Source organism: Sabethes cyaneus, chromosome 1 (assembly GCF_943734655.1).
Source record: "Sabethes cyaneus chromosome 1, idSabCyanKW18_F2, whole genome shotgun sequence".
In the NCBI taxonomy this organism is placed as follows: Eukaryota; Metazoa; Arthropoda; class Insecta; order Diptera; family Culicidae; genus Sabethes; species Sabethes cyaneus.
Genome location: NC_071353.1, coordinates 54688330 through 54708438, shown reverse-complemented (window position 1 = coordinate 54708438; position 20109 = coordinate 54688330). Strand labels below are relative to the sequence as shown.

The 20109-nt window shown below is 38.1% G+C and overlaps 1 protein-coding gene across 1 annotated transcript in view; it reads right to left on the bottom strand.

The window, feature by feature from the left end:
* Positions 1–764: 764 nt before the first annotated feature.
* Positions 765–20109, bottom strand: part of LOC128745700 (uncharacterized) — a 48618-nt gene continuing 29273 nt past the window's right edge. Inside the window, exons 2-3 of the mRNA XM_053842779.1 lie at positions 1863–2445; positions 765–1786 (exon numbers count right to left, since the gene is read on the bottom strand). Of these exons, the coding sequence (XP_053698754.1) occupies positions 765–1786; positions 1863–2445 (1605 nt within the window). The remainder of the gene's footprint in view (positions 1787–1862; positions 2446–20109) is intronic.

Genomic DNA, 20109 nt, shown 5'->3' with positions numbered 1-20109 from the left:
TGCCGTTTGGAGATAGAGACGAGAGACGGACAAAGGCAACATTTTTTTCCGTTACACCTCCCCCCTCAACTTATGGCTGCATTGATGTCTGTCTATCTTGAAATTGTCGTCGTTATATCTCAATTGTATTGCACTTGAACGTAGTTTAAAAGAGGCATCATTTTCCGATAAACTACTATTGTACTGTTGAACTACACTCAAAGCTGTATGCCGGAAAGCGATAGGGAGCAGAGATTTTTCGCAACTTTAAAAGAACATAAAGAAGATGACAAGAAATTTCCGGCACCGTTGTGTTTCCGCCTACTTGCTTTACAGCAAGTGGGTTGCATTTCATCTTTTGTCTCGTGGAATACTTCTATGTTGGCGAGCGTCTGGCATGGGTTTAATCTAGTTTCCGTCGAACTGTTTCACCTGGATGAAGCAATAGTGAGCAGACTCTTTATTGTCGTTTCATTCTGTGTTCACTTTGTACCAATCGGACAAGCGAAAGTTTTTCTTTGTGACAGCACGCGACAGATGGTGACTGTGGTTGATTCATTTATATCGCATGAAAAAAATGTAGCTTCAGAAAGAAATGTAAAAACGTAGGTTGTATTTTTTCTAGATACTATTCTAGAAAGAGTAGCTGCCTTATACGCGATTTGGCTGAAGTTCTTTTCGTTCTTCGAAAGCCATAATCGCAGAAAGTAATAATCGAGTTGTTTTGTTGTTAATTCGGCTGAGAGTTTTGTTTTCATCGGATAGAGTTTGCGGCATTTGTTTGCTTAAGGCATCGGTTGGTGATTCAGTAGATTGTTACTGCCGGAGTTGTCATTGCTGTTGCTGCTGGAGATGGCTGTGTTGCTACTACTGTTCGGCCGACGCTTTGGAGGAGATCCTAGACGACGATCGGTGATCGCCACAAAGGGAAGCCGCTGACGTTTGAGTCGCCCGTAACCGCCACCGACTGGCTGCGGAGACGCCACGCGATGGTACGCGAATTGCCCGGCACGCGAGGACATTTTGTACGGATGGTTGGGGTCGACGCTAGTCGTTGGGTGACCGTATTCGTGATCATTGTCCATGTGTTTTTTGTCGTAGATGATGTGAATGGCTTCACCTGGCAGAGAGTTGGAGTGCGCTGTGGATGACTGAATTGTTTCTTGTATATAGTTTCGCTGTAAACCAAGATTGTTTTGATTGGGACGCTGTTGCTCGAAGAGATCTTCTTCCATCCAGTTGGGATTTTTTCTTCGATGGTACTTCCTTTCATGGTGACGTTGGCTATAATCGGACAAGGGAGCAATTGTACCTTCTAGCAGATCAATTAACTGTTTATTTCTGCGATTGTACTTCTTGATATAGGGCGGAACGTTGTCCTGCTGTTGTTCTTTGTTGAGAGAGTTCATAACTTTGTCAAAATGAGGCCATTGCTCACGGCTTGTGTAACCATCGAGATGGGCTTTAATATCATCCTTGGTTTCTAGTTTATTGGAACTGTCGAAATAACGAATCTTTCCCTGGTAGTCAGCTTTCAACTGCTGGTCGTGTAGTTGCTTCCAGCGGTCGCGTTCTCTCTCCAACATTTTTTGCCGGTAGTACTGATGGTGATGATGCTGATAAACGGGATGGTAGTATCCGCTTCTGTGATGATGGCTATGTTTGAAATTTTTGTGCTTCTTGTATAGCTTCAATCGATAGGATTTAGCCTTTTTCTGCATCTGCTCGAAGATATCGTCATCATTTACTTGTTCTGCTTCCCCCGTTGAATCCTTGCCATCCGGTTTCAGTGTTGATAAGCTGTTATCTGCAACAGAGAAAAGCACGCGGTAATGTAGCAAATATTATATTTTCCAACCGAACGGAAGCGAAATATAACTTACCATCAGACAGTTTTCTGCCCTTTTCGTCAATCATCCCATTCGACAGTAGATAGCCACCATCAATGGAGTTGAGAAAATCAATACTGCTGGCGAGCAGAGGGCTAGTTTGTTGGCTTCGATTCAGAGCTTTGAGATGTTTGCTCTTTTCCGCCTCTGTATCGTAGTCAACTTGCGCTGGTACTGGTAATTGCTGTTTATCTAATTCTAATCCCCATGGATCCTCTAGCTGTGGTTTCCCTGCACGGACATTCTGCTGCTGCTGCATGCTAGGATTAAGAAATTCATTAAAAGGATTCGCTTCATTTGCATCTTCCTGGTCCGGCTCGCTGCCACCTCCACCACCGTCGCCAGCATTATCGACATCATCGTTCGAGCCCAAGGCAGCATTATCTACCGTGTTGATGAGATTGTCGGAAAAGTTATAAATATCAGCTTCGTCCGGTGCTAGTGCAATGAAATTTTCCAATTCACCATCGTCTGAGCCAGCGACTCCGAGAGGTCCTCTTCGCCGGGTATCTACGTCTCCAATGCCGTCAGCGTAGTCGTCTCCGTTCGCCCGCCGATGCCGATGCTTCGATTGTTGCTGGAGTTTTGCGGAAGAGAAGAGCAAAGCACAGAAGGAAACATTAGAAGGAAGGGAAATACACATGAAACTCGTTCACTCGCTCAGACTCGTAGATGCGGTCACATCAGCTAATGAAAATCGAGATTTAATTGTTTTTCACTGTCGATTGCAAGCGTTTTCGAGCGTCTGAGGAGTTAAATTAAGTTTAATCTGGGTTTGGCTTTTCTTAACATTTGAGAGATTTTAATTTCAGTGATAGAGAAATAAATGTGCAAATTAAACTAACCGTAAGCAAGCCGTCGTCACTAATTACGTGATTTATTGTAAGAGAGAATTTTATTTGACAGAGATATTAAGATTATTGAAGTACTGAATTGATTTTAATAGATACCTATAGGTTTTTCCCCTTTGGAGATTAACTTTTTTTTTGTAAATGCATAAAATTTGAAATTATTTAATTTCAAAAAGACCTTTTTTCACTGGAAAGCTGAGGTTTTAGCTTCGGCAGTCACTTTCTGCCGGTTTCGTGATAACGAGCTCTAATTTGGGAAACAAATTACTTGTTTACGTTAAGTTTTTCGATGTCTTCAACTGTCACGATATGTGGTTTAGTAATAGGAAGCTCGTAATCAGTGTTTAAAACAGCATATTTTATTTAGACCTACTGTAATAAAAAATTGTGCTACACGAGCTACTAATCGCAATGAACCTATTAAAGATGGCTGTCACCGATGATGACGCCACGCACACTGAGAGCCGTGGCGGCATCTATCATGATAACGGAAAAACTGTGCTGCAGGGCCATACTGCGTGTCTTCGGTGGCATCATTTGACGGTTGGTGAAATGTCTCCCTTGTTTAATAAGATTATACAAGATGTAGGGTATGTTGCTGCTTCGTCGTAATTGCCTATTCCCGTCCTATCCTACACAAATTATTAAAAATATCAGCATTTTTATGACACACAATGCAAAACTAGTTATTCCCTAATATATTATTTTGTTGTCTATCATACGTGATCAATCAAAGTGAGCTGAGATTGATTTGAATGCTTTTTATCATTAAAGAAGTTCTACCAGCCAAATCGTTTTAATTTCCGTCATTCGTAAATGAAAATAACTCACGCAAGGCATTGACATTGTCGTTATTCTACAGCCAGGAAAACTTGCCTGACCTGCAGAAATTTTGCAGAGTAACATTTGTCAAGCCGTCCTACACAAATACATGCGCGTTAGCTTCGTAAACATTGCACAATGGGCAAAAACGAGCTCGTAATCCCAAGAATTGGAAGTCGCTGGTTTGGAAGCTTACAAGGCACCAGTGGTTGGAGAATTCGCGAAAAAGTGATCGTTTGAATCGATGAACATCCCTCATGAACACACACTATTCGCCTGCCTCGCCGATAATGCACGCATCAGCTTTGAATTTTATCATGAACAGAACCTCAATGTGAACATCAGAATTCGTTCAAAAATTGAATATTGAACATTGAGTGTGTTCGATTTATCGGATATAGATTGCCCGGTGACGCCGTAAAATATTCAAAATAATATTACCACGAAAAGGGAATAGTTTAAAGTAGTGTTAGTGGCTTTACAAGCAGCAGAAAACAGTAATTTGCACTTTTGCGTTGCTCACGATATTCGTATATTCAGCGATGCTATGAAGCGTGAGTGTATGTTGCTCATTGTTATAGGCGAATTGAACCACTCGCATAGCTATTTTATCATGATAAAAACCGTTTGCCGATGCTCGGCGTATCTATTCATTTTGCGAGTTTTCCAACCTCTGCAAGGCACATATTCTTATGTAAAACAATGCAGGAAATCGATTAGTGATGGTTTCACCCTGCGCAAACTACGGGAAGTGGTCCATTTTGCCATATTATCCCCAAAAATCATGTTAAAAGCTAATTGAACAGCATAAAACTTATTTGCCGCCCGTGAAACAAACTCAAATAGCTTTCAAATGTTGTCAAAACACCAGAAGAATCAAATCCCATCCATTCCATACTGTGCGAAATGCAGGTATAGTCCATTTTGGCCGATTCACCCCTAAATACATATAGTAAAACCTAATTAGAGCGATTAAAACTAATTCAAAAACAGGGGAATAAACTCGAATAGTATCAATTTACTTGAAAGACATCAGGAGATCGATTGAGTACCGTGATGAATTCACAATCGGTTCGTTTTGCTTGATTCTCTCCTAGATATACAAAAACACGTTCATTTGCTACTGCGTAAAAAATCGTAATTTTTCAACGATGGTGTCTTTGGAGAAGTTTATGAATAAAATACAGCGCATCTTTTTAAACTATCAAGGTGCTCTTATATTCATCTATCAGGGTGATACAAACGTTTGTTTTTTTGGATACGTCCAAAAAATTTGTTTCCTTCAGAAAAATTCAGAAAAAAACACACCAAAATGAGCGACTTTGCTTAATATAGTAACTATCTATCTTTTGCTAGTTGCGAGATTTAATGATTTATTTAAAAAGTACACTTAAAATCAATTCTGCAGAATAACTCCGCATCCAATTAATTTATTGCTTTCAACTGTTCTCCAAAGTTATTCAGTATGATGAAATAAAATTTTTTTTGAAGACTGTTTTTACCTTTGAGTTAGTTTTAATCGCTTTGATTAGATTATCTATGTACATGGGGGTGAATTGGGCAAAATGGACTATTCCTGCATTTCGCACAGTATGGAATGGATGGGATTTGATTCTTCTGATGTTTTGACAACATTTGAAAGCTATTTGAGTTCGTTTCACGGGCGGTAAATAAGTTTTTATGCTGTTTAATTAGCTTTTAACATGATTTTTGGGGATAATAGGGTAAAATGGACCACTTCCCGAAGTCTGCGCAGGATGAAACCACCACCAATCGATTTCCTGCATTTTTACATAGAAATAGGTGCCTTGTAAGATTCCAAACCAGCGGCATCTAATTCTTGGGATTACGAGCTCGTTTTTGCCTATTGTGCATTGTTGTGGCTTTTAGTTCGGACGATGACAAATTTTGATGGACGGATTTTAAAACGGTACGACGAAATTAAGAAATAAAGTCAGTTACGTAATTTCAATAATATGCTTTAATAATCGCTTTTGAGTGATTTCAAAGTTCACGGATCGGAAGGTAAGTGTGTTTTAGTCAAATCAGCACAAGAACTTTTGGAGTGTTCATTAACGGGAAATTAGCAGTCATCAACTTTTCGTCGGAATGCCCAATTTTGGAAGCAGTTTTTGGTCCCAAAAACAGAGTTTTGTTCGTCAAATTGTAAATACTGCATTCTTCTTGCGAATCTGAACAGTTCAAATATATTTTCATGAACAGAATTTTTGTTTCAAACAAAAAAACTGCTTTTGAAATTGGCTGAATCGATGACGACTAATTTCACCTTAAATCCATTCAACAAATGATGGAAATTAGAATGGCTTTACTTACTACGACGGGAATTAGAAATAATCCCTAGTTCGTAGGCAGCCTTCGTAATCTCAAAGAGTGGTAAGTAAGAATCGCTTGCTACAGTTGATGGGAAAGATATGTAGTTTATTGATGTAGATGTAGATAGTAGTATAAGTAGACATCCTCGGCTTTCGGCTCAAGTGAATTTTGACTGTCCAGGAGAATAGACAACGCTGTTTTCAGTTTCGTAATGAGTCCGCAATTGATTGAAGCGGGTTAACTAGAAGTCATATAACACTCGACCGTTGCTCCCAGTCATTTCGCCACGCTGCCTGGTTCACTTTTTGGCTGCGTAGACCTTATGAGCCCTGATGGGATCTTGCGTACCGTAACTTCCAGTTTTTGCGTCATGCCCTCAGTTAATCGATATGACTACGGGTTAGATCAGATGGAAGATGTCGTATGTGTCGCTGTACGGCTTAAACCGGTCACAAGTGAATTATGTCCCATTGTCTGTGACCAGTGTTTCCACTTGACTGCTACGGTCGCAGTCTCTTTGATGCGTTGGCCTTCGGGTCTTTTTGGGTTCGAATGCACCATAATATGAAAAAAACTTCCGTCCAGCGAATCGGCGCAGTCAAGATGTAGGTGCTGCCACAGTTTCTCCGCTGTGCGCCAGGATTCTATGGTAGTTTTGTAGGGTTTTATGGTGGTCTTTGCCAAGACATCTAATCGTCGATATTTGACCAGTCTTCATGTTGACGGACAATAGAACTTCAACTCCGGAAGTCCTCTTGTGCACTTGTCAGAGAACGCACGTCATTGGCATTGGCGGTATCATCAACCATTCACGTAGAGGGAGCACCCAACTATGACGAAGAGATACTTCCAAATCTGGTGGAACTATTGAATTCCGGGTTCGGAAATGCTGTTTTCCTCTGACGACTTGCCTTAGTTGCTGATTTTGCCGTAGCCTTTGCTGTTAATCTGGATGGCCTTGAATGAGAGCGGTAAATCCTGTAGTGACTCGTTGGTGACCTGCTAGGACATGACGGTTGATAAATTTGGAGAATACGTCCGTGTGACCGACATTAGCTTTGGAGATGTAGCGGATATCAACGTCGTAACGGACAATGGTTAGCGTCCGCCATTATTCTTCTTCAAATTAAATATCTACATGAGCCTTTTTGTGGTAGATCTCTAGTGTGAATCACCGACCAAAATACATTCGATGAAACCGCGTCTAAGCTTACTCCGGTTCCAAGACCTCCTTTTCAACATGACTATAATTGCTTTCGACTGAGGTAGACGTAGGTGGCTTTGACAGAAGCTCGGGGAATTTGAAGATGATGCGAGCTTTCATCCCGTAGATACAATATCTGTCTTAGGATTGCAGAGCTGATGCACTGCAACACTGATTGGAAAAACTCCCGAAAGCGACCGAGTGATTTCTGATATACTGACAACTGGACGCTCACTTTTACTTGTAAACCACGAACATCAGACATTTGAATTGTTTTTGTAGTAACGTCTGAAAGTTTGAAAGCGATGGCGGGATAATCTCCTCTGTCCTCTGGCTTTTTAATAATAAAGCGCTCCTGGCTAATCGCCTTCATGAAATTTTCCACTTGCTTACCATGATATACGAAAAACGCACTAATTCAGCAATACTACAGCAGTATCTCGTCGTCCTATTATCGATATGTAGTTTAGTGATTGACAATTCGCGATTAGTGGTTGAAATATTGCTTGTTTAGCCGAGAACTATAAGCATAAAGTAAATGTGCTACCGCCATCACACCTACTAAAGATGGCGGCCGTTAATGATAGCGACACGCACACCGAAAGCCATGGTGGCATGTGTTGACGGCTGTCAGTCCCTCCTTTTTGTGGGGTAACGTGAAGTATTACGTACAATCAACGTTGCCAACCTTCCAGATTTGTCTGGATTTTCCAGACTTTTTGATGCCCAATCAGACAAAAAAAGACGTTTTCCAAACATTGTCTTTCATTGGAGCAAATGGCAGCCAGACTTTTCCAGACACTTTTATTCTCGTTTTCCAGATTTTCGTAAAAACCGGTTGGTAACGCTGCGTACAATATACATTGAGGTGACATCCTTTTACGTACAATATACATTGAGGTGAACCTTGTGAATAAGCACATTACGTATTTAGTTTGTGCAACTGTTGAATACATAGTACACAGGCAACAACTTCACGAAACTTTGGACCATCTTTGTAAGCACCGTAGCGTCGCAAATTGCCTGACCAAATAAAACAGTAGTCATTGAGCTTTTAAGCCTCAATGACCGTCACAGAATGCACAAATCGAACACTGGTAAAAGGATCAATCAAAACAAGGTCGTGTGTGAGCATGGGACTGGGTTGATTTTCATGATGTTTATTGCTATCCTGGGAGTACTGCAGCAGGATGAAATGAAGCTAACTAAAAGCAATTTCCTCTGTTGATTTGATTTTACTGAACTGACTGGAATGTATGGGACTGCTCGTACGGGTAGCGTATTAAATTTGCTTGTTTGCTGATTGGAATTTTCTAGGCATTGGAAATACGATGCAAACGAATTTCAATTAGTTGATGCAAGAAAGAAAACTTGAATGTTGATTGGATAAACCTAAGGTGTGATGAACGGAAGAACGCATAAGCAAGGAAAATATATCCTCCTCTTCGGAGTCGTTCCCAATCCCGGCCCCATGACTTTTAAGCGAAATATGATATTAAATGCAGATTTTATTTTAATATAACAGTTATTACGAGACTATTGTTTATAGAGGGTGAATCTACAATTTGTTTTTTTTCCAAAAGCTCAATTTTACGATGGCTTGCAGTATGTAGTTAACTAATGAAAATGTCTGTTGTGCTCTTGCATGTGCCTTGCAGGAAACCTAGCATCCCCATAGCAAAAGATACCATAGCGAAAAAACCGGCATACTCGACTCAATTATAAAACTAATTTTTGTTTAGAAAAACTAAATTTTATTTCGGCTCTGTAAATATCAAGATCGATGTGTTTTTTGGACGTGGTTAACTAAAAATGGGGTAATCTGATCTGATGATGCAGATGTATTTCCATATTTTTCGTTTAGAGTGTATTCAAATGTTAACACAGCTGGCAAGTTTGTTTTGAATTTTCATTCGTTTTTGAAATGTGCTAATCATGGACGCAAAAAGGGAACTTGTGGGAAGCTTGTTTTCTAAATTTGTTTTGACTGTATGATATTTAGAAGCTGAAGCCGCTCGGAATAAACGAAAGATTCATCTTTCGTACCATCTGTGGTACCATCAAGTGATACAAGGAAACCGGTACTTGAAAAATACTTTCCAAACCTGGCCGTTAACGCATAGTAACAGAGCGAACACGACGGAAAACAGATCAGTGTGGATGTAAGATGGCCAAGGAACTGAAAATTTGGCAGTCAAACATTAAGAATATTTTGAAAGATGATTTTCAGTTGAATCCATACAAAAGGAAACGGGTCCACGGTTTGATTGAAAAGCAGCAGGTTGCAAGAGTCGAAAGATGTCACGGCCGTTCAAGCAGCACGGTGGTTGTTAAATTCTGTTTTCGGGCGAAAAAATATTCTTGCTACAGGATCAGCACAACAAACAAAATGATCGAAAATATGAAGCACACCTTACTAATATTCCTCGAGACAAACTGGTTGTTCAAAGGTTCCGGAATGTTTCCTGGGTGATGGTATGGAGATGTTTCTCCAAAAATTTGAATGTTTTTACTGTTCATTGAACCTGGTGTTAAAATCAACACTTTATATTATATTGATAATGTTTAGAAGAACCAAAAACACTACAAGAATGCAACATATTGCTTCCAACAAGATTCTGCACCGTCTCACCAGGTGAAAGCTACATAGGCTTGGTGTGAGGACAATTTTCCGGATTTGATTTCTTCGAAAGAGTGGCCTGGCTCTTCGCCTGATTTGAATCCTCTCGACTTCTATGCATGGGGTTACATGCTAGGAAAACAAGGGAGCACAAAAGCATTAAATGTGGATACTTTCAAGCAACAATTGGAGAAGATTTCAGTATCTTTGGCTTGAGCAGCACGTTCCTCACAATCATGCAGAAGATTTGTGATGAAATGTCTCAGGATATCGTGCGCGCCAGCTGTAACGCTTTTCAACAACGGTTGCGACTGGTTATTAGAGCAAACGGAAAAAGATGTGAATTGGATTTATTAAGGAAAAGTGTTATGGATATACTTTGCACGATTTATTTTTGTGATCATTTACTTTACTGAATTTGAGAAATCAATATCAATATACTAGAAAACAAATCCAAATCGATTTATCCAAAGAGCATAAGTTAAAGTTTTACTGTCAAATCGTCCTGATCGATTTGGTTTATAGTTACTACCCGAGGAACGTTTTTGTTGTATAGCAGCTTTTATCAATCGCTTGTTCCATTGGTTTTAGCTATACAATAGTTGAATAAGCTACTCTTAAACAAAAATGTTCGTTGGGTGTAATAAAATATTCGATAGAGTAAATAATAAATTTTCAGCAGTTCCTGTAGTTGTGCAACATACGTGCATTAAATTTTATCGTGATATTGGAATAACACTTGGATAAAATTAACGCGTCATCGAAATTTTGCTATTTTTGAAAACCAGTAAACAAAATAAATACAATCAATTAGTCAATCTCGATCTGCAAACAAATGTTTTCATGACAACCGATTGATAATAACCTTCTTTCTGCAATTCCCACTTTCCGTTGATGAATTTTTGTTTGCGGACTAAAAAATACTGGAATATTGCAATATGGCTTCACATATTTTTTTTTAGTGTTTAACTCCAATATTCTTCCAATCAGCAGCAATAAACCTGTTGGGTCAGGGTGTTACTGTATTAATAGCACTATAAAACTAACAGATTTATTGCGTTTTGACAAGTAACCGCAATAAGATGAACTATCCGGTGGTACGCCATTTTGTATTACTACGCCCCATTTAAAGTAAAGTTTACAATAAACTCGCTTTATTGACAGTTTTATTAAGCTTGTTTATTAGCTTATTAGCTTTATTAGCTATTATGTTTTATTAGCTATAAGTATAAGTATGTTTTGATTTGAATCATCGTGGTATTGCGTAATACCATGATAAACTCAGAGGTTAATTATTAATACCGCAGCACAATAAAACGTTTATAAAATTAAAATAAACCCGAACGGCTTCAGAATTGTTAATTGGCATGCATTTATTAATAAGTTGAAATCTGTACAAAAAGAACACCTAACTTTGGAAACCCAGAATGATGGCAATTTAGTAATCATGGCAGTTTAACAACAAGATAAGTAGGATAAAAGTGGGACCTATCTTAGATAGGCTGCCTATTATAGTTCGTGAATCGACGACTGCAAAATGGAACAGATGACGCTGTTTTCATGATTATGCACTTTCCAACGTATATTCCTTGGGCAAGTTAAAAAAAAGTTAACTATTCATATGGTATAGGTATCGACGAACTGATACATATTGACGCTAGCAATTTTACTACTTTAAATCTATTTTTATTTTTTATTTACAGAGTTTCGCTGTTTAGAGACGACATAGTGTTTTTGAGCTTTTTACGATATGGTTTTGCAACTTACTAGTTTCGATGCTGATGTAGCATGGTTGCATCGGGTCGGTTGGTGGCCATCTGGCGGCAGATTTCCGGCTGCTCGCGGCGTTTTAGCTCTGTTCGCTATTTTCGTAATCGTGTTAGTTCCAGTATGGATGGGTTTCATTAAGACTATTAACAGTGGTCCTCAGATGCTACAATCATTCGGTGAGGTGATGAATATAAGTATGGCCGTTTTCTCGCTTCAAGCCGTGGTTTTTCATAAACGCCAGCTTGAACAAGTTATTGGTATTTTGCAGATACTTTTTGAAAAATGTTAAGTAGTTGAATTTCAAGATATCAGTGAAATAACTTAATCTTGTTTACAGCCCTAGCGGAGGAAGAAGATCCGGAAATGCTCAAGATTATGTTAAACATTTCGAAGATTTCTCAACGATTTTCGTCTGTAATGTTCCACTTTGCGAGTGCAGTAATAGTGTTCCTCTTTGTCGCGCCGCTTATATACACCTTATTTTGCATTAATATTTTGTTTTATGAACCCATTCCGTTTCCAACTGGTATCCAATTTAAGTAATATATTTAGTATCGTAAAGTTGATCGGTTACTAATATCGTACCAAAGATTTTATTTTCTAGACAGTGAATCAGACATCTGGCAGTATGTATTCTGCATGGCACTTTTAATTCCAACCATAACTATATTCGCCGTTTCTACGGGAGTAAAGAACACATTGTTTGGTAATATCGTTAACCACTGTACGGTGTGCTTCGAATTGTTGAATCGGAAAATTTATCATCTGGAAATGTTGCCTAATCTGGGCTCGAGACACAATGTTAGAAAAAACCGAGATCTCTGGTGGAAAAAGTTGGCAGAAATTGTAGATTTTCACAATCAGAGTTTTAGGTAAAATTCTTCCGGGCTTTCGTTACGCTGATCATTGCTCCAGTTTACGTTTGCTATTTCGCTTGTAGATGTGTTCAACTGCTGGAGGAAAGTATTAATAATATATTGTTAGTGCACTACCTTGGAAGCGCAGCAGTTATGTGTACGCAGCTATTATGCTTTGTCATTTTTCCCTTGGATATTTATATGGCCCTGCGATTAATGGTGATGTCCTCATACGTAGTCATTGATATCACTCTATTTTCGTTACTAGGAGATCGTTTATCAGAAGCTGTTAGTAGCTTTGCTGAAAAAGATCTGCTGTTTTCTACAGATCTGCTATTATGATTCTACTTTGCAGAGTTCATCGGTGACGGACGCTTTGTACAGCTATACTTGGTATGATAAACCTGTATTCGTACAAAAAGCAATAGCATTTATGATGGCACGAGCTCAACGGCCTACTGGAATAACCATCGGAAAGTTCTTCAATTCGAATAATATAAGTTTGAAGGAAGCATTACATTCCACATACACTTATTTTTTGTTCATTAAAGGAATATACTCACGTGCAGGATGATGAGAATCATTGTAATTTGTAATTTATTTTAATATCGTTGTTTATTATTGTTCTTGTTGCCCAAAATTAAAATAATAGATTTAAAATACTGAGCATTATTCGGTCGTGTCCGAATGTTACTACTTCGAACCTCAAGAACATAAAATTATTGCTTGTGAAAGTTTTAGTCAGTGATTCTAGTGTCATCGTCAAGGACCTGCTGGATTTTGAGATTGGCTGATTCAAGAATAGTTAACAAGAAAACATCACTATCGGTCACAGACTTTGAACTTAACAATGTACACCATAGTGTAGTCCGATTGAAAACTACATTGCACTGCTCTTATAGGTGTGGTCTGAGAAATTATTTTATGACGATTTTTGAATTAACGCGGTTTTTTACAACATTTTTCGAATTGACGCGGTTTTTTTACACGGCACGTATCCCCCGTGTAAAAAAGACTTAAGTGTACAGCAATATGAATAGGATACTGGTTTGAATGTGCGATATCATTTATTTATTTATTTACTAGCTGACCTGACAAACTTTGTATTGCCACTAATTAACCTGTGTTGTACATAAACCATGAATCTCGGATGATCTTTATCACAATCTCGAGTTTTGCAAGTTTCTGAGGAGTTCAACTTTAGATGATTCATTTTGGCAGTTACGTAACTATGAAAGCATGCCAGGTAACCAATAAGCATCACCAATGCTATTCAAATATAGGCCCATAAGCATTTAAGTCGCCTTAAATACTACTAAAATGCTATTTTGACAAAATAAACAACTACTTTACTGATAACCTTCTTATAGTGCTGACAATGCTAATTTACAGCTAATTACCGACACGAAGAATTTGAATACAATTTTGGATGCCAATTTACAACACCTATGCAGTCAAAAAGCTATCATACAATAACGTGCAGTATAAAATGCCAGATACGCTGATTTGCTGCTTACGTTAAGGCTTATTAGGACTGGAATGGGTAGTTTAATATATAAATTTGCAATTTTTCCTCACAGTAAAGTAGAAAACAACTCTCTTGTCCCCTCATTGCATAGCTAGAAAGCGGATAGTAATATTCCCCGTGATTGTACAACATTACGCCGAATATCATTTTGCGAAAAACCTTACGCGGAATGTACCATTTCACGGAAAACTTTTTTGTGGAAAGTACTATTTCGCGATCCTCTCCTTACTCGCTGTCGCTCGTTCCAGGAAACCCAGGTAGACCTAGGAAAATAAATAAACCTAGACAGTAGTGATTTCTGCGGGGAGTTGCCTCCCCACAGTGGGCGGTGCTTCCGACGGCGGATCGCCGGCAACACTCGCGGTCGTCTCGTCCTGAATGCTCTAGTGTCATTACACTCAAGTACTTTTTTTACATGGTTTGTTTTTTCGAATATTGAGAACGGGGCTATTTAGGGACCATTCATTTATTTCTCAATACGTTTGGGAGGGGCCCGACATTCGTCACGTATTTTGTAAATGGTCCCTAAATTCCACCGTTCTTGAGTAATCGAAAAAAACAAACCATGTAAAAAATGACTCGAGTGTATAGATAGTTTTTGTGGTCTTGTTATTGATTAATGTTTTATGGAAGAGTCTCGAATTTCTCGAGTTCGATTAGTTTTTGAGTTTCGCTAAGAGTGCTAAATTTGGTTCCATTGGCTTGATCAGTACTCAAATTATAAGGAAATTTGAATCTCGTTTGTATGGGAGCCCCCCCTCTTAAAAGGGGAAGGGGTCGTAATTTACCATAGAAAAAAATTCTGCTATCTAAAACTCCCACATGCCAAATTTAGTTCCATTTGCTTGATTAGTTCTCAAGATAAGAGGAAATTTGCATTTCATTTGTATGGAAGCCGACCCTCTTAAAGGGGAGATGGGTCATAACTCGCTTTCTAAATAGGAGAGGGGTCTCAATTCACCATAGAAATAAACTTGCCTCCAAAACCACTTACATGTCAAATTTGGTTCCATTTGCTTGTTTAGTTCTCGAGTTATGAGGAAATTTGTTTTTCATTTGTATAGGAGCCCCCCTCCTAAAGTTGGGAGGGGTCTTAATTCACCATAGAAAATATTCTTGCCTACAAAAACACCCACATGCTAAATTTGGTTCCATTTGCTTGATTAGTTCTAGAGTTATGAGGAAATTTGTATTTCGTTTGTATGGGAGTCCCCCCCCCTCCCAAAAAGGTAAGAAGTCCTAACTCATCATGGAAAAATGGTTGCCTCCAAAAACACCCACATGCCAAATATGGTTCCATTTGCTTGATTAGTTTTCGAATTATGAGGAAATTTGTATTTCATTTGTGTAGAAGCCCCCCCTCTTAAAGTGGGGAGGGGTCCTAGTTCACCATACAAAATATTTTTGCCTCCAAAAACCTCCACATGCCAAATTTGGTTCTATTTGTTTGATTAGTTCTCGAGTTATGAAGAAATTTGTAATTCATTTGTATAGGAGCCCCCCCGCATCCTAAAGTGGGGAGAGGTCCTAATTCATCATATAAAAAATTCTTGCCTCCAAAAACACCTACATGCCAAATTTGGTTCCATTTGCTTGATTAGTTCTCGAGTTATGAGTAAATTTGTATTTCATTTGTACAGGAGCCCCCCCTCTTAAAGTGTGGAGGGGTCCTAATTCACCATAGAAAATTTTCTTGCCCTCGAAAACCTTCACATGCCAAATTTGGTTCCATTTGCTTGATTAGTTCTCGCTTTATGAGGAAATTTGTATGGAAGCCCCCCTCTTAAAGGGCAGAGGAGTTATAGTTCCCCTTATAAAGAGGGGAGGGGTCTCAATTTACCATAGAATAAATTCTTGTCACCGAAAACACCCACATGCCAAATTTTGTTCTATTTACTTGATTAGTTCTCGAGTTATGCAGAAATTTGTGTTTCATTTGTATGCGAGCCCCCCCTCTTAGTGGGTGGAGGGGTCTCTAACCATCACTAAAACCTTTCCTGACCCTTAAAACCTCTACATGCAAATTTTCACGCCGATTGGTTCAATAGTTTTCGATTCTATAAGGAACATACGGACAGACAGACAGACAGACAGACAGAAATCCTTTTTTATAGGTATAGATTTATTTACCAACAGACCTACCATGTGGTATCGAATTCCGTATAGCTTCGAAACCCGTACACCTAATAGAATTTGTTTGATTATATGTATTAAAACTGTCTAAATGCAAAATATTCATAACAGGTCTAGAGCCATTTTTATTAGCATTATATGTCAAAACTTAGGAAGTAGGTCATCAAATACAATTAATAAAAATCAAACCGTAAATGCCTATCGGATTTCCTTGTCCATTTGCTGTGTCGTTAGCAATTTATTAAGAAAATCACTTTCAATCAAATCAAGTGTAAAGCGTACTTGAAGTGATTTTCCTGTTTCAAATCCCGAAAATAGATTTGAATGATAGATGATTATCGTTGTACAGCTATATTTTATTCATTATAGCACTGAAATAATACTTATTCGTCATAATTAGCACTGTACAGACTTTGAATCATTTTTACTGGTTGATTCTAAATCCGTAAACTTGTGCAGTACCGTCATCTGGGGCGAGATTGTGCCCCAAAAAAGCATATGTTTTTGTTCTTTAGCTCAGTATACGCACAATTTAGGAACTAAGTTTATTTCAAACCTGTCAATATATACTAAATTGTTCAATTAACAACTGCCATAGAGATGGTTTAGTTACAATGAAACCTAGTAAAAGGAAGTGCATGAACTTTGGCACAATCTCTCCCCTCTTCTAGGGGGTGACATTGTGCCACAAACATAAAGTTAAGTTAAAAACCTAAACAGTGAACATTAGCATGTTTATAAACAATACTCATAAATATCAATATAAAGTAGTTCATATGGGGCCGTCCATAAACTAAGTGGACTATTAGGGTCAGGGGGTCAACCAAAAACAACGCGTCATACAAAAAGTTTAAACGAAAATAACCCGGGAGGTCTGAAATAACTAAAAATGAGTTCGTAGTCAATGGACAGTCTTTAACAAGGGTTAACAAGGGGAGATATATGGAGGGCGTGTATCCTAAGGGGGCATACCTATTTGATCATTTAACAAAAGTAATCATTATTTTGTTCGAGAATCTGCGGCCGCAGAACATGTGGCCCATCACACCCCCCTCCCCTCTCCTTAAAACTGGCAGTTTATACAGGGTAGAATATATTCGTCTTATATTAGAGAGTTTATTCAAAGCATCTGAAATTCCAAAGAAAAAGTAAAAATTAGTTTAAATTATTTAGCAGACCTATGATGCTATTTGCTCCAAAATGGATGATGCAATCTAATCTGTCAAAATATTGTGCACAATAGTAAAGAATGTGAGTGTACTGCTGTATACTGACGTATTTTTGTTGTGTATGTGAAATCCACAAATTGAATCGATCATTATGGCTTGGCACAATCTCACCCCCGTGAAGCTCGAAAAGTACAAAGTTTGGAAAAATATTATTTTCGTAATCAAAACTTATCCAACGCATAATAAACTTTCAATACATTGTAAATGATTAGTTTATATACCTTCAAAATAGCAAGTGCGATTTCTTGTTTGGGTTGGTTTATGCGGGACATTGTTTACAAGCGTTATTTCCGAGTATTTTTGATCGCGAACTTTGAAACCCTGCTTAGGCTAAATAGTTTGCTAATATTATCTGTATTCCATTCTAAGTTATGAATAAATATGTTATGTTCATCATCATTTTGAATTTAGGTCACCAGTTTCTATAGTTATAATAAATTTTCACAAATAAACATTTTTGGTTTTTGGCACAATCTCACCCCCGTGGCACAATCTCACCCCGGATGGCGGTACAGTTTATAAATTCTCGCAAATGTTGAATTCGAAAAAAATTGGTTAGAACTTTTTCTAGCAACTTTGAATAGAGTCACGCACAACAATCATCGTTGAGCAAATTAGATTTAATGATGACAGGTGGCCACGATTGACTGAGCTCCAATGTCAGTTTTTTAGTCAGTTTCTTTAATAATATAATAAAACCATTCATTATCAATAAGTGATTTAAGGGAGATTTCTTAAACTAATGGTTTTTTTAAATGAAATATCAAACATCAGTGTAATTTTTAGCCCACAGTTATTGTTTATTATTCTAATAAATGACAAAAATCCTATAAATTCGTAATAATAGCAGTATAGCACACAAGTACATGTCGGTTAAGATGTTTCGCATCATCCTGTACGCGAGTACATTTCTTTGATGAACAAAAAAAAGGTGTACGTAGAATGCAACGCCTGTCGCAAACTCAATCGTCATATGTAATCTTGGATATTATAATATTTTCGTTACTCGGAAATCGTTTGTCTGTAGCAGTTAGTAGGTTTACCGGAAGCGATCCGCTGTTTGTTGAAGATCTGTTCATGTTTTGCAGAGCTTATCGGTGGCAGATGCTTTGTACAATTATACCTGGTATGATAAACCAGTGTTCGTACAAAAAACAATAGTACTAATGATAGCACGAGCTCAACGTCCCACTGGCATAACTATCGGAAAGTTTCTCAATTCAGATCATATGAGTTTGCGACAGGCGTTATCTTCCACATACACTTATTTTTTGTTCATCAAAGAAATGTACGCGCGTGCAGGTCGATACGAAATACCTTAACCCGTACTTTAATGTTTGCTTTAATTTTAATTGTTTGTATTATCGCATATACATAGGTTTTTTTTTGTTATCGGTCAGAAAAAATAAATAAGAATTGTGCTATAGCAATATTTCCACCGATATTTTATTTCCAAGAAAATTGGAAAAAAATTGAAAATTGGAAATAAATCTGTTTGAAAACCCTTCTTTAAATCACTTATTGACGATGAACAATTTTATTGTAGTATCTCTTCATATATACTTATACGTTCAATGGGAGAGGATATTTTAATGGAATATTTAAGGATAAAAAGGATTTTTACAGCAGATTTCAAAAGAGCCGGCCGCTATTGGCCGCTTCCTACACACTTAAAAACTCGGCAAAATTTGCCAAGATTTGGACAGTCGACCGTTGGTGAAAATTTCGGTGGTGCATATCGACGGACTTTTACTAACCTTTGGTATCATAATAAATTTTACCGGTCGCTCGGCTGTCCAAATCTCGGCATAATTTTGCCGACTTCGGTACTTTTTTTAATTGATCCAAGTGCACAGTCTATCAGGTTTGCAGGGGGGGGGGTAAAAAAAACATACACAAATACAAATGTGTTCGTTTCGTTACACAATGATTTTAATTCAAGAACTTTCACGACAACGCACACTTGCTTCCGAGAACGAACCGGGTAAAAATGCTTCCTTTCCCCACGACATTACAGGTTCAAGCTGCTACTTGCGGATGAACCTAAGCGGCTTGAGTTTTGCAAGCAAAAATGGAGGCGGACCCTCAAATAATGAAAAACATTGTTGTTGCTGTTGTCATTTTTTATACGTTGTTACCGTCGATATCAGCAACAAGACTTTGAATACATATACGTTAATGGCATGCATTTAGTTTTTTTGTTAATTAAAATCAAATACTCGTTGTTTAATTCATTTTTATTTCCTTTTTTCGTTAGAAGTTTGTGTCTCATTCTTGTTGTAATAGGTTTTAAGATATTTAAATACTAACAATAAATTCACTACCCTGTTAAATAGTCATCCAGTCCAAAATATATTACGTAAGACAATGCATGGAGTCGACCTGAAAAAAATAATTATTTGTTCAGACCAAAGAACCGCATTAAAAAAATCCAACCCTGAAAAAAACACGACAAACATCTCTCCGGCGAATTTTGGTTCACCGTAGAATCAGCGCAGCACCACTGCCTCCGGTTTCGTCAGAGGGAGAGCGTGACAGGGGGAAAGAGAGTGATGACGGAGGAGCGAAGGGATGATTCGTGATTAGGTTAGACCGATCAAGAGGCAGGATCGTTTCAGCCTGCCCTCGAGAAAAATTGTGATTGTTAGGGGGACTGGGGGTATAATGCCCACGTTAAGAAGAATAGAATATTATTCATCAATGCGGAATGCATTTGTAGAAACTAGACTATAAACCCCAAAGTAGAACAGTTTTCTACCTAACATGCTCGTCCTGAAGCATAAAAATCAATAAAACACGTTTGAATCGTGAAATTATATAAGGCATTTGAAAATTTGTTTTCAGATTCGTTAGGGGTAAAATGCGCATAGGTGTGTACAAAACGAACCACAAC